General features: G+C 47.0%; 1 protein-coding gene across 4 annotated transcripts in view; it reads right to left on the bottom strand.

Moving 5' to 3' along the window:
- Nucleotides 1-12,843, bottom strand: part of LOC124612253 — a 215,210-nt gene that overhangs the window by 25,621 nt on the left and 176,746 nt on the right. For all 4 annotated transcript variants that reach the window (XM_047140333.1, XM_047140334.1, XM_047140335.1 and 1 more), the window contains exon 22: nucleotides 11,572-11,733. In XM_047140333.1, coding sequence (XP_046996289.1) covers nucleotides 11,572-11,733 — 162 coding nt within the window. The remainder of the gene's footprint in view (nucleotides 1-11,571; nucleotides 11,734-12,843) is intronic.

The following is a 12,843-nucleotide window of genomic DNA, read 5'->3' as shown; positions in this document are numbered from 1 at the left end:
CTGAGCAATAATTTGCATCGTGTCTGCCCTGGTAACGGCAGATGACGATGGAGTGTAAACGGTACAAATGGAAAATGTAAAAGTGGGGAGAGTAATTCGGACGGCAACTGCCTGCAGGCCGGTGTGCAATGTGATGGGATCATAGTAAATATCATCCCGGACCAGCAACATAATCCCACCATGAGCCGGAATACCTGCCACAGGGGGTAGGTCAAAACGCACAGAGGTGTAGTGTGCCAAGGCAATTTGATCGAATGGGCGTAGCTTCGTTTCCTGGAGGGCTACGACGAGCGGACGGTGCAAGCGGAGCAGCAACTTTAAGTCCTCTCGATTGGAGCGAATGCTGCGAATATTCCAGTGAATAAGTGCCATAGTGACAAGAAAAGGAAGATGAAAGAAGGAGTCACCTCGAAGGCCACTGAGGGCCTGGCTTCGAGCGAGCACTGCCGCCGCTATCAGTAGGCGGACAGTCATCGTCCATTGGTTCTACAGGTTCATCGGCCATCTTGTTAAGATGGCCGGGAGGGGGAGCTTCCTCTGCAGGTGAACGGCCAGATGTTCGGCTACCAGCGGTGTGACCAGGCGAAACGGATGACGGCCTGGGGCGGCAACCGCTGGGTGGCGCAGGAGAAGAAATGCGCCGTGGCGGCGGAGAAGGAGAACTGTGCTTCCTATGAGCCTTCTTGGAAGGTCGTTTAGTGGAAGTACTGGTCGATGGCTGGGAGTTCGAAGTACATAGGAAGTGTGCACGGGACGGTTCCTTCTTGAAGGCCCGTGGATCTGACTTCTGAGTCTTCGTCTCGGCAGAAGCTGATGAATGTGCTTGTGTCTGAGGGGTGACGGGAGGAAGAGGAGACGTCGACCGCGCGATCTTAGCACTGGCCGAACGGACGACCGTAGTGCTGAAGGTCAGATCGCATGTCTGCGTCGCCACCTCCCTGGTAGTCCGAGGAGAGGTGAGGACAGTACTGTATTTCCCACCTGGGAGCAGCGTGGGCTTCCTACTAGCAAATAGCTTGCGAGCAGCCAAGGTGGACACTTTCTCTTTGACCCGAATTCCTTGGATACAGCGTTTTTCCTTGTAGATGGGACAGTCGCGGGAGGACGCTGCATGGTCACCCTGACAGTTCACACAACGAGGAGACGGAGGTGGACAGTCACCCTCATGGGCATCCCTGCCACAAGTGACACATTTAGCCGCATTGGAACAAGACTGGCGAGTGTGATTAAAACGCTGACACTGGTAGCAGCGCGTAGGTGTCAGGACATAGGGGCGAACAGAAATAACCTCATAGCCCGCTTTGATGCGCGACGGCAGCTGAACACTATCAAAGGTCAAGAAAAGTGTCCGGGTCCGTACAAGGTCATTGTTGACCTTTTTCATGACCCTATGGACAGCCGTCACGCCCTGCTCAGCGAGGAAAGACTGAATCTCCTCGTCAGTCAATCCGTCGAGTGATCTAGCATATACCACACCACGAGACGAATTCAAAGTACAATGAGCCTCCACCCGGACAGGGAACGTGTACAGGAGTGTGGCCCGAAGCAGTTTTTGTGCCTGAAAGGCGCTCTCCGTTTCTAGTAACGATGTACCATTATGCAACCTGGTACAAGACATGACAGATCCGGCTATGGCATCTACGCCCTTCTGGATAACGAAAGGGTTGACAGAGGAAAAATCCTTTCCATCCTCAGATCGAGAAACTACGAGGAACTGTGGGGCAGGCGATAGTACTTTTGTCACTGGTGGCTGGTGAAGTTTCCGTTTGTGGGCAGAAGTTGAGAGAGAAGAAGAAGAAGAAGAAGAAGAAGAAGAGAAATCCATTTCGGAGGAATCCCCCATGATTGCCAGCGACTCCGATGGCGCGCGCCTTCCTTGTGGGGACCCTCTCAGAGGGCACTCCCGCCTTAGGTGAATGTTTACACCTCAGGTCACACCTCCCGAGAAACAGACGGAGGGACTAATCGGCATGGTCAGAAGGTATCAGCTCAGGCAATCACCCCTCCGTGGGCCTGGCCTTTACCAGGGGGTACTTGCGTGCCTTACTTGCCTACCCAGGGCGGGGAATTACGCGTTACCCCGTCACCGGCTACGCATGCGAACGCATGGGTCGGCCTTCAGGCGCGCATAGGTAGGAAGGAAGAAGAGGAAAAATAAGAGAGAGAGGACACACTGTCTCAAACGCCGAGGCTGAGACCAAAGAAGGCAAGGTGGACGAGGCAAGGTGGACGAGGCAAGGTGGACGAGGCAAGGTGGACGAGGCAAGGTGGACGAGGCAAGGTGGACGAGGCAAGGTGGACGAGGCAAGGTGGACGAGGCAAGGTGGACGAGGCAAGGTGGACGAGGCAAGGTGGACGAGGCAAGGTGGACGAGGCAAGGTGGAGGAGGCAAGGGAAAGGAGGCAAGGGAAAGAGTAAGTAAGACAGTGAGATGGAGAAGAACAAAGAAAGGAACCAACCAGAGGAAGGAAGAAAGAAACAAAAAGAAGTGAAAAACCAAAATGACCGCAAATATAGATCGTGGAACCATCCATCTCTGGACGCAGGCGCTAACTACCCCCTTGAGGGGGAGGGACTCATTTTAGTCGCCTCTTACGACCTCGGGCCTATTCTAACCCCCGGACCCGCAGGGGGGTGTAACTGAAGAAGTGTCATGATCATCTCTCCATCGCTGAAAGATTCCACAATAGCCTCCCACAGATCTCCAGGAGGGGACTGCAAGAGGGAGGAGAAAGACTGTATAGTCAACGAAAGGAGTAAGGGTCAGTGAAATGAAATGGAAAGAACACAAGGATTTCTGGTCAGATGAGTACAGGGTAATATCAACAGCAGCAGAAAATGGTGCAATGGCAGTAAGATTCATTATGAATAGAATGGCAGGACAAGGAGTGTGTCAAAGTGAACAGCTCAGCGATAGGATTTTTCTGATCAGAATCGACAGCAAACCAACACCGAAAATGATAGTTCAGATATACATGCCGACGTCACAAGCTGAAGAGGAAGAGGTAGAGGTAGAGAAAGTATACGAGGGTATTAAATGGATAATACAGCACATAAAGGGAGATGAAAATCTAATAGTCATGGGGGACTGGAATGCAGTTGTAGGGGGAGGAGTAGAAGAAAAGGTTACAGGAGAATATGGACTTGGACAAGGAATGAGAGAGGAGAAAGACTAATTGAATACTGTAATAAGTTTCAACTAATGACACCGAATACTCTGTTCAAGAATCACAAGAGGAAGAAGTATACTTGGAAAAGGCTGGTTAATACAGGAATATTTCAAAGATTACATCATGGCTAGACAGAGATTCCAAAATCAGACACCGGATTGTCAAACGTACCCAGAGGCAGATAAAGACCCAGAACAAAATGTAGTAGTAATGAAGATTAGGCTGAAGTTGAAGAGATTAGGCTGCAAAAAATCAATATGCAAAAAAACGGGATACAGAAGTACTAAGGAATGACGAGATCTGCTGGAAGTTCTCTAAGGCTATATACAGCAATAAGGAATAGCTCAGTACAGTTGATGAATGGACATCTCTAAAAATGGCCACCACAGAACTTGGGAAGAAAAAACATAGGTACAAAAAAGGTAACTGCAAAGAAACCATGGGTAACAGGAAATACTTCAGTTGATCAATGAAAGAAGGTAGTACAAAAATGTTCAGGGAAATTCATAATTACAGAGACACAATCACAGAAATGAAGTAAACAGGAAGTGCAGGGAAGCTAAGACAAAATGGCTGCATGAAAATGTGAAGAAATCCAAAAATGATTGTCGGAAGGACTGACTCCCCATACAGGAAAGTCAAAACAATCTTCAGTGACATTAAGAGTGCAAGAAACTCAATTGTTAAATGCAGATGAGAGAGCAGATAGGTAGAAAGAGTACATTGAAGGCCTCTACGAAGGGGAAAATTTATCTGATGTGATAGAACAAGATACGGGAGTTGATTAAGAAGAGATAGGGAATATAGTATTAGAATCAGAATTAACGAGAGCTTTGGAGGACTTACGGTCAAATAAGGCAGAAGGGATAGACAACATTCTATCAGGATTTCTAAAATCATTGGGGGAAGTGGCAACAAAACAACTATTCACATTCATGTGTAGAATGTACGAGTCTGCCAACATACCATCTGACTTTCGGAAAAATATCATCCACACAATTCTGAAAACTGCAAGAGATAAGAAGTGCAAGAATTATCACACAATCAGCTTAACAGCTCATGCATCCATGTTGCTGACAAGAGTAATATACAGAAGCATGGAAAAGAAAATTGACTATGTGCTAGATGACAATCAGTTTGGCTTTAGAAAAGGTAAAGGCACCAGAGAGGCAATTCTAATGTTGTAGTTAATGGAAGTGCGACTAAAGAAAAATCACGACACGTTCATAGGAAGAAGTGTTTAACAATGTAAAATTGTGCAAGATGTTTGAAATTCTGAGAAAAAAATAGGGGTATACTGTAGGGAGTGATGTACAAAAGCCACGAGGGAATAATAAGAGTGGACGACCAAGAATGAATGGCTCGGATTGAAAAGTTGTAAGGTGTAGCCTACGGACATGATGGATGAAGTGCACATCCCATCGCTCTAACTCTTGTGGGGAGTGGCAGTCAAGAGAATGTCACCCAACTTTTCACAAGAGAGCAGCTTCTGTGACTGGACAGGTGATGTTTTAATCTGATCTTCATCTTAGGGATGACTGCAGCTTCCTTGGTCTTGACTTCAATATGTTCAACAGAAAATAACGGCTTTGTGGCCAAAAAGGTGTCCCTGTCGGCCCTGGACCAGGTATTGGGGGGAGTCTCTTTCTACTTGTAGTCTGGTCCTATACCCCTCCCACACCATGGCCAGGGAACGCATCGGGATGATATTTTGTTGTACCGTACGGGGCCTTCCCATTCGAAAATACTGCTGTGACAATGTGGTCACCTGTGGGAGAAAGCTTAAGTCACTTCATGTGTGAACTATCTGCCATGGTGCCACCCACTCCAAATGGGGGCTCTCCCCACGCACGCCACCTAGCTTCAGCAACAGCTACCTTGCCAGTAATCTACTGCTGGGAGTCCCCTTGCCCCAGTCATGATGGGCTCATTCTCCATGGCACACATGGGGAATGTGCAGCGCAGGCACCAACAGTGCAATCCCTGCATGGTCAGAGAGTTACCACTAAGCAGGTACTTAACGACCCCGGCCCTGCGCCCCCCTCCCCCCCCCCCCCCCCACCACAATGGGACCAAAATCGTGAAAAGTCTAAGTAGCGTCTACAAGAAAAGGACAATCAAGGACAGTCAGAGGAGGTAAGAAGAACCTTGAGCCCCCTGGGGTAAAGGCCGTAGATGACTCGTGTACCTCTCGAAGTGAAACCGCTGAGCGAACATTGTCCACAGCCATGAGGATGTCATGTACTCACGTTCACTTGCACACATGCTGGAACTGGTAGTGTGCAGATTCACAGTGTGCTTCCCTTACCATTACCCCTTCCACTTAGTCTTTACAGTCAGTGCAAATATTATCAACTTGTAGCAAGTCCTATTAGTTCAGTTGTTCAATTTACTCAAAAGAGCCTACTGTATAGCTGGACTGAAGTTTTTTTGTTAATCATAAACAGAATTTATAATAGTAATCAGTTGTTGTGTACCTCAATGTAAACCTTCATTTGATCTGTCCACAGTATGTCTCATTGTCAGTGTTTGTTGGTAATGAGGATCACCCTGTGACTAAACATGCCTTGGTGCATGGCCAGCACATCTTGGCACAGTGTTACACCGTCCGGGTTATCTGGATACTTCCCACTAACACCAACCTATCTGAACTCCGGAGATGGGAACTTGATCTTCAATATATTCTCTCTTCCCGTCATCCACCAGGCCTCAATCTCCGCTAATTTCAAGTTGCCGCCACTCATACCTCACCTGTCATTCAACAACATCTTTGCCTCTGCACTTCCGCCTCGACTGAAATCTCTGCCCAAACTCTTTGCCTTTTAATATGTCTGCTTGTGTCTGTATATGTGTGGATGGATATGTGTGTGTGTGTGTGTGTGCGCGAATGTATACCCGTCCTTTTTTCCCCCTAAGGTAAGTCTTTCCGCTCCCGGGATTGGAATGACTCCTTACCCTCTCCCTTAAAACCCACATCCTTTCGTCTTTCCCTCTGCTTCCCTCTTTCCTGATGAGGCAACAGTTTGTTGCGAAAGCTTGAATTTTGTGTGTATGTTTGTGTGTCTGTCGACCTACCAGCACTTTCATTTGGTAAGTCACATCATCTTTGTTTTTAGATATATTTTTCCTACGTGGAATGTTTCCCTCTATATATAGACACACACACACACACACACACACACACACACACACACACACACACACGAAAGCGCTGGCAGGTCGATAGAAACACAAACAGACACATACATACACACAAAATTCTAGCTTTCGCAACCAACGGTTGCTTCGTCAGGAAAGAGGGAAGGAGAGGGAACGACGAAAGGATGTGGGTTTTAAAGGAGAGGGTAAGGAGTCATTCCAATCCCGGGAGCGGAAAGACTTACCTTAGGGGGAAAAAAGGACGGGTATACATTCGCGCGCACACACACACACACACACACACACACACACACACACACACACACACACACACACACATATCCATCCACACATATACAGACACAAGCAGACATATTAAAAGGCAAAGAGTTTGGGCAGAGATTTCAGTCAAGGCGGAAGTGCAGAGGCAAAGATGTTGTTGAATGACAGGTGAGGTATGAGTGGCGGCAACTTGAAATTAGCGGAGATTGAGGCCTGGTCGATAACGGGAAGAGAGGATATATTGAAGATCAAGTTCCCATCTCCGGAGTTCAGATAGGTTGGTGTTAGTGGAAAGTATCCAGATAACCTGGACGGTGTAACACTGTGCCAAGATGTGCTGGCCGTGCACCAAGGCATGTTTAGCCACAGGGTGATCCTCATTGCCAACAAACACTGTCTGCCTGTGTCCATTCATGCGAATGGACAGTTTGTTGCTGGTCATTCCCACATAGAATGCGTCACAGTGTAGGCAGGTCAGTTGGTAGATCACATGGGTGCTTTCACACGTGGCTCTGCCTTTGATCGTGTACACCTTCCGGGTTACAGGACTGGAGTAGGTGGTGGTGGGAGGGTGCATGGGGACAGGTTTTACACCGGGGGTGGTTACAAGGGTAGGAGCCAGAGGGTAGGGAAGAAGGTTTGGGGATTTCATAGGGATGAACTAAGAGGTTACGAAGGTTAGGTGAACGAGGGAAAGACACTCTTGGTGGAGTGGGGAGGAGTTCATGAAAGGTGGATCTCATTTCAGGGCAGGATGTGAGGAAGTCGTATCCCTGCTGGAGAGCCACATTCAGAGTCTGATCCAGTACCGGAAAGTATCCTGTCACAAGTGGGGCACTTTTGTGGTTCTTCTGTGGGAGTTTCTGAGTTTGAGAGGATGAGGAAATGGCTCTGGTTATTTGCTTCTGTACCAGGTCGGGAGGGTAGTTGCGGGATGCGAAAGCTGTTGTCAGGTTGTTGGTGTAACGGTTCAGGGATTCCGGACTGGAGCAGATTCGTTTGCCTCCGCCCTAGCCAGATTACGCTCCCATATTTTATTTTCTCAGGCTTGTCTGACATTTGGCATTACCCCCAAAGGCCTCACACTTAAAGTTCCCATCTCTGGCTGCAACCCTTCTTTCCATCAGTTCCAAACTGAACAATTCATTGCCCTCACCCACCTAATGCTTCACCTACACATCAACTCGGCCAATGAACACACCCGTCAACTCCTATCCTTAATAAAAGTCCTCTATCTTTCGTCTCCCACATCCACGCCGGCTGTTCAGAGCATCCTCCTACAGGCCAACCGCAAATTAGAACAGCATGCCACCCTCCACCTCAAAAAATTATCCAATCTCCTGCATTTCCCACCTCCGGAAAGGCAACTTGCTCACCCTTCACAACCTTTCCAGCAAACCTCAACCTCCTCTCATTGCACACAAACCCAGTCTCTCCCCTCTACTCAATCTCCCACTTCCAGCTCCACTCCCTTCAAAACCTCAAAATTCCATTCAACACAATCTGGAACCACAACACCCTAATTCAGTAGTTAACCTTTCCTCCAAACCTCTCTCCCAATCCGAAACCTCTGTCCTATCCAAAGGCCTCACCTTCAGCCCCACTCCCACATTCAACCAAACAGCCCTCATCAAAGATTTACTGTCCTGCACTCGTATTCTCTGCTGGAAATATCACTTTGCCACGAAGAAAAATGATCCTAATCCTACTCCTAATGATCCAACTCCCCGAGACACTATCCAAACTGAGCCCTGCCTGGAACAGTTCCGTCCTCCGTCACAGCGGGACCCACCTCCTCTTCCTCAAAACCACCCTCTCCAAACCTTCCAGGAATTTCTGACTTCCAGCGTTGCTTCTCAATCCTTCTTAAAAAACCTTAATCCTACTCCCAACATCACCACTGCTGAAGCCCGGGCTATCCGTGATCTGAAGGCTGACCGATCCATCGTCATTCTTCCGGCGGACAAGGGTTCCACGACCGTGGTACTTGATCGTCGGGAGTATGTGGCTGAGGGACTGCTACAGCTTTCAGACAACACCACACACAAAGTTTGCCAAGGTAACCCCATTCCTGATGTCCAGGCGGAGCTTCAAGGAATCCTCAGAACCTTAGGCCCCCTACAAAACCTTTCACCTGACTCCATCAACCTCCTAACCCCATCGACGCCCCGCACCCCTACCTTCTACCTTCTTCCTAAAATTCACAAACCCAATCATCCCAGCCGCCCCATTGTAGCTGGTTACCAAGCCCCCACAGAACGTATCTCTGCCTACGTACATCAACACCTTCAACCCATTACATGCAGTCTCCCATCCTTCATCAAAGACACCAACCACTTTCTCGAACGCCTGGAATCCTTATCCAATCTGTTACCCCCGGAAACCATCCTTGTAACCACTGATGCCACTTCCTTATACACAAATATCCCACACGTCCAGGGCCTCGCTGCGATGGAGCACTTCCTTTCATGCCGATCACCTGCCACCCTACCTAAAACCTCTTTCCTCATTACCTTAGCCAGCTTCATCCTGACCCACAACTTCTTCACTTTTGAAGGCCAGATATACCAACAATTAAAGGGAACAGCCATGGGTACCAGGATGGCCCCCTCGTATGCCAACCTATTCATGGGTCACTTAGAGGAAGCCTTCTTGGTTACCCAGGCTTGCCAACCCAAAGTTTGGTACAGATTTATTGATGACATCTGTGGTGTCACCGCCAGACACCACACTTGCTAGGTGGTAGCCTTTAAATCGGCCGCGGTCCATTAGTATACGTCGGACCCGCGTGTCGCCACTGTCAGTGATAGCAGACCGAGCGCCACCACACGGCAGGTCTAGAGAGACGTACTAGCACTCGCCCCAGTTGTACAGCCGACGTTCATAGCAATGGTTCACTGACAAATACGCTCTCATTTGCCGAGACGATAGTTAGCATAGCCTTCAGCTACGTCATTTGGTACGACCTAGCAAGGTGCCATAGCGGTTGATAATTAATATTATGAAGCATGTACCGTAACGAGTGATGTTCTACAATTGTGGATTAAAGTTAAGTACTACATCATCTACGTACTTTATTTGCAATTCTCAAGATATTGTCCTATTCCAGACCTCACGCCAGTCAGCGTGTAATTAAACGCGTGCATTTCGGCCTCCTCTAGAAACACAGTGTTGGCTCTTCTGCCAACACTACAACATCTTCATGATCTGGACTCACAGTGAAGAAGAACTCCACTATTTCCTCTCCAACCTCAACTCCTTTGGTTCCATCAGATTCACCTGGTCCTACTCCAAATCCCATGCCACTTTCCTTGACGTTGACCTCCACCTGTCCAATGGCCAGCTTCACACGTCCGTCCACATCAAACCCACCAACAAGCAACAGTACCTCCATTATGACAGCTGCCACAAATTCCACATCAAACGGTCCCTTCCCTACAGCCTAGGTCTTTGTGGCAAACGAATCTGCTCCAATCCGGAATCCCTGAACCATTACACCAACAACCTGACAACAGCCTTCGCATCCCACAACTACCCTCCCGACCTGGTACAGAAGCAAATAACCAGAGCCACTTCCTCATCCTCTCAAACCCAGAAACTCTCACAGAAGAACCACAAAAGTGCCCCACTTGTGACAGGATACTTTCCGGGACTGGATCAGACTCTGAATGTGGCTCTCCAGCAGGGATGCGACTTCCTCAAATCCTGCCCTGAAATGAGATCCATCCTTCATGAAATCCTCCCCCCTCCACCTAGAGTGTCTTTCCGCCGTCCACCTAACTTTCGTAACCTCTTAGTTCATCCCTATGAAATCCCCAAACCTTCTTCCCTACCCTCTGGCTCCTATCCTTGTAACCGCCCCCGGTGTAAAACCTGTCCCATGCACCCTCCCACCACCACCTACTCCAGTTCTGTAACCCGGAAGGTGTACACGATCAAAGGCAGAGCCACGTGTGAAAGCACCCATGTGATTTACCAACTGACCTGACTACACTGTGACGCATTCTATGTGGGAATGACCAGCAACAAACTGTCCATTCGCATGAATGGACACAGGCAGACAGTGTTTCTTGGCAATGAGGATCACCCTGTGGCTAAACATGCCTTGGTGCACGGCCAGCACATCTTGGTACAGTGTTACACCGTCCGGGTTATCTGGATACTTCCCACTAACACCAACCTATCTGAACTCCGGAGATGGGAACTTGCTCTTCAATATATCCTCTCTTCCCGTTATCGACCAGGCCTCAATCTCTGCTAATATCAAGTTGCCGCCACTCATACCTCACCTGTCATTCAACAACATCTTTGCCTCTGCACTTCTGCCTCGACTGAAATCTCTGCCCAAACTCTCTGCCTTTTAATATGTCTGCTTGTGTCTGTATATGTGTGGATGGATATGTGTGTGTGTGTGTGCGCGCGCGAGTGGATACCCGTCCTTTTTTCACCCTAAGATAAGTCTTTCCGCTCCCGGGATTGGAATGACTCCTTACCCTCTCCTTTAAAACCCACACCCTTTCATCTTTCCCTCTCCTTCCCTCTTTCCTGACGAAGCAACCGTTGGTTGCAAAAGCTAGAATTTTGTGTGTATGTATGTGTCTGTCTGTGTTTCTATCAACCTGCCAGAGCTTTCGTATGGTAAATCACATCATCTTTGTTTTTAAATATATTTTTCCCGCGTGGAATGTTTCCCTATAGTGTGTGTGTGTGTGTGTGTGTGTGTGTGTGTGTGTGTGTGTGTGTGTGTGTGCGTGCGTGCGTGCGTGAGAGAGAGAGAGAGAGAGAGAGAGAGAGAGAGAGAGAGAGAGAGAGGTGGTGGGTGGAGGGAATTCCCTCTCCTAAGTCTATTATTCCATAACTAAGTTTTATCATTTTGATCTAAAATGCTACTCACATTTAATCTACTCCCTCTATTACAAAAATAATGTAGAATTTTAAGAGAATAAACTGAAAATTTCCATGATATTAATTATAATCTCACCTTTAATTGTACAGGCAACAACAGCTACTGGGGTATCCATGAAATCTGGAGGCATTTTCCTGATGTTTTTGAAGGACACTTCCTCTGTGTTGCCATAATCAATGAAGATAACTGTTACCAGATTTCTTTCTACATCTAAACAAGCTGCTCTGTACCATGCACCTAGAATTTGATGGAAGTTTTACTATTAGATTGATGGCAACTTTCACTTGAAAGTAATAATAAATTTATAACCCTAACATAACCTCAAAGTAAGCCACTTTCATGAAGTTTTGCCTCTTCTTACATTATACTTGTGTGTATCAAAATCTTGTTTACTATGTTCTAACACTATATGAGTAAATGCCAAAAAGTTACTTTTTACTCAATAATAATTACATACAGAATATGAAGATTTTTTGGGTTAAATGGTTGAAATGGCTCTGAGCACTATGGGACTTAACAGCTGAGGTCATCAGTCCCCTAAAACTTATACCTACTTAAACCTAACTAACTTAAGTACATCACACACATCCATGCCTTGGGCAGGATTCGAATCTACAACTGTAGAAGTCGCGCAGTTCCAGTGCCTAGAACCGCTCGGCCACTCCGGCCGGCTTTTTGGGTCAAATAATAATTATTAGTCATAATTGTGAAGTAACAAGTATCTAAGACAAAAATTTCAGAAATAATATGAAACTTGTAATGGAGTGCAATACTTTCAAAACTGTAACTGTATGTGTGTCTTATAGATTAATCACACACTTTGTATGACAAAAAATGTAGCAAGGTGCTTCATAACAACAGATAAAGCATTCATATATTTCTTTACAGTTTTGAATATTACGTAAACTTTTCTTGGATCTGCCAAGCTAACTGTTCGTTGTATTTGATAGTTTCTTTTTTTACGTAATCCTACTCACAGCAAACACTGTTCCCTTACACTTCCATTTCTTCTCTGGATTCACTTTTTCCTTCTTCTTCTTCTTCTTCTTCTTCTTCGTCTTCATCTTCATCTTCATCTTCGTCTTCGTCTTCGTCTTCGTCTTCGTCTTCGTCTTCGTCTTCGTCTTCGTCTTCGTCTTCGTCTTCGTCTTCGTCTTCGTCTTCATCTTCATCTTCGTCTTCGTCTTCGTCTTCGTCTTCGTCTTCGTCTTCGTCTTCGTCTTCGTCTTCGTCTTCGTCTTCGTCTTCGTCTTCGTCTTCATCTTCATCTTCATCTTCGTCTTCATTTCCTTCGTTGTCTCTTCAACATAAAAGTTTAATAGCACTGGTGTTCAGTTGCAGCTGTAC

This window comes from Schistocerca americana, chromosome 4 (genome assembly GCF_021461395.2).
Source record: "Schistocerca americana isolate TAMUIC-IGC-003095 chromosome 4, iqSchAmer2.1, whole genome shotgun sequence".
Lineage (NCBI taxonomy): Eukaryota > Metazoa > Arthropoda > Insecta > Orthoptera > Acrididae > Schistocerca > Schistocerca americana.
This window is presented reverse-complemented; position numbering and strand designations above follow the sequence as displayed.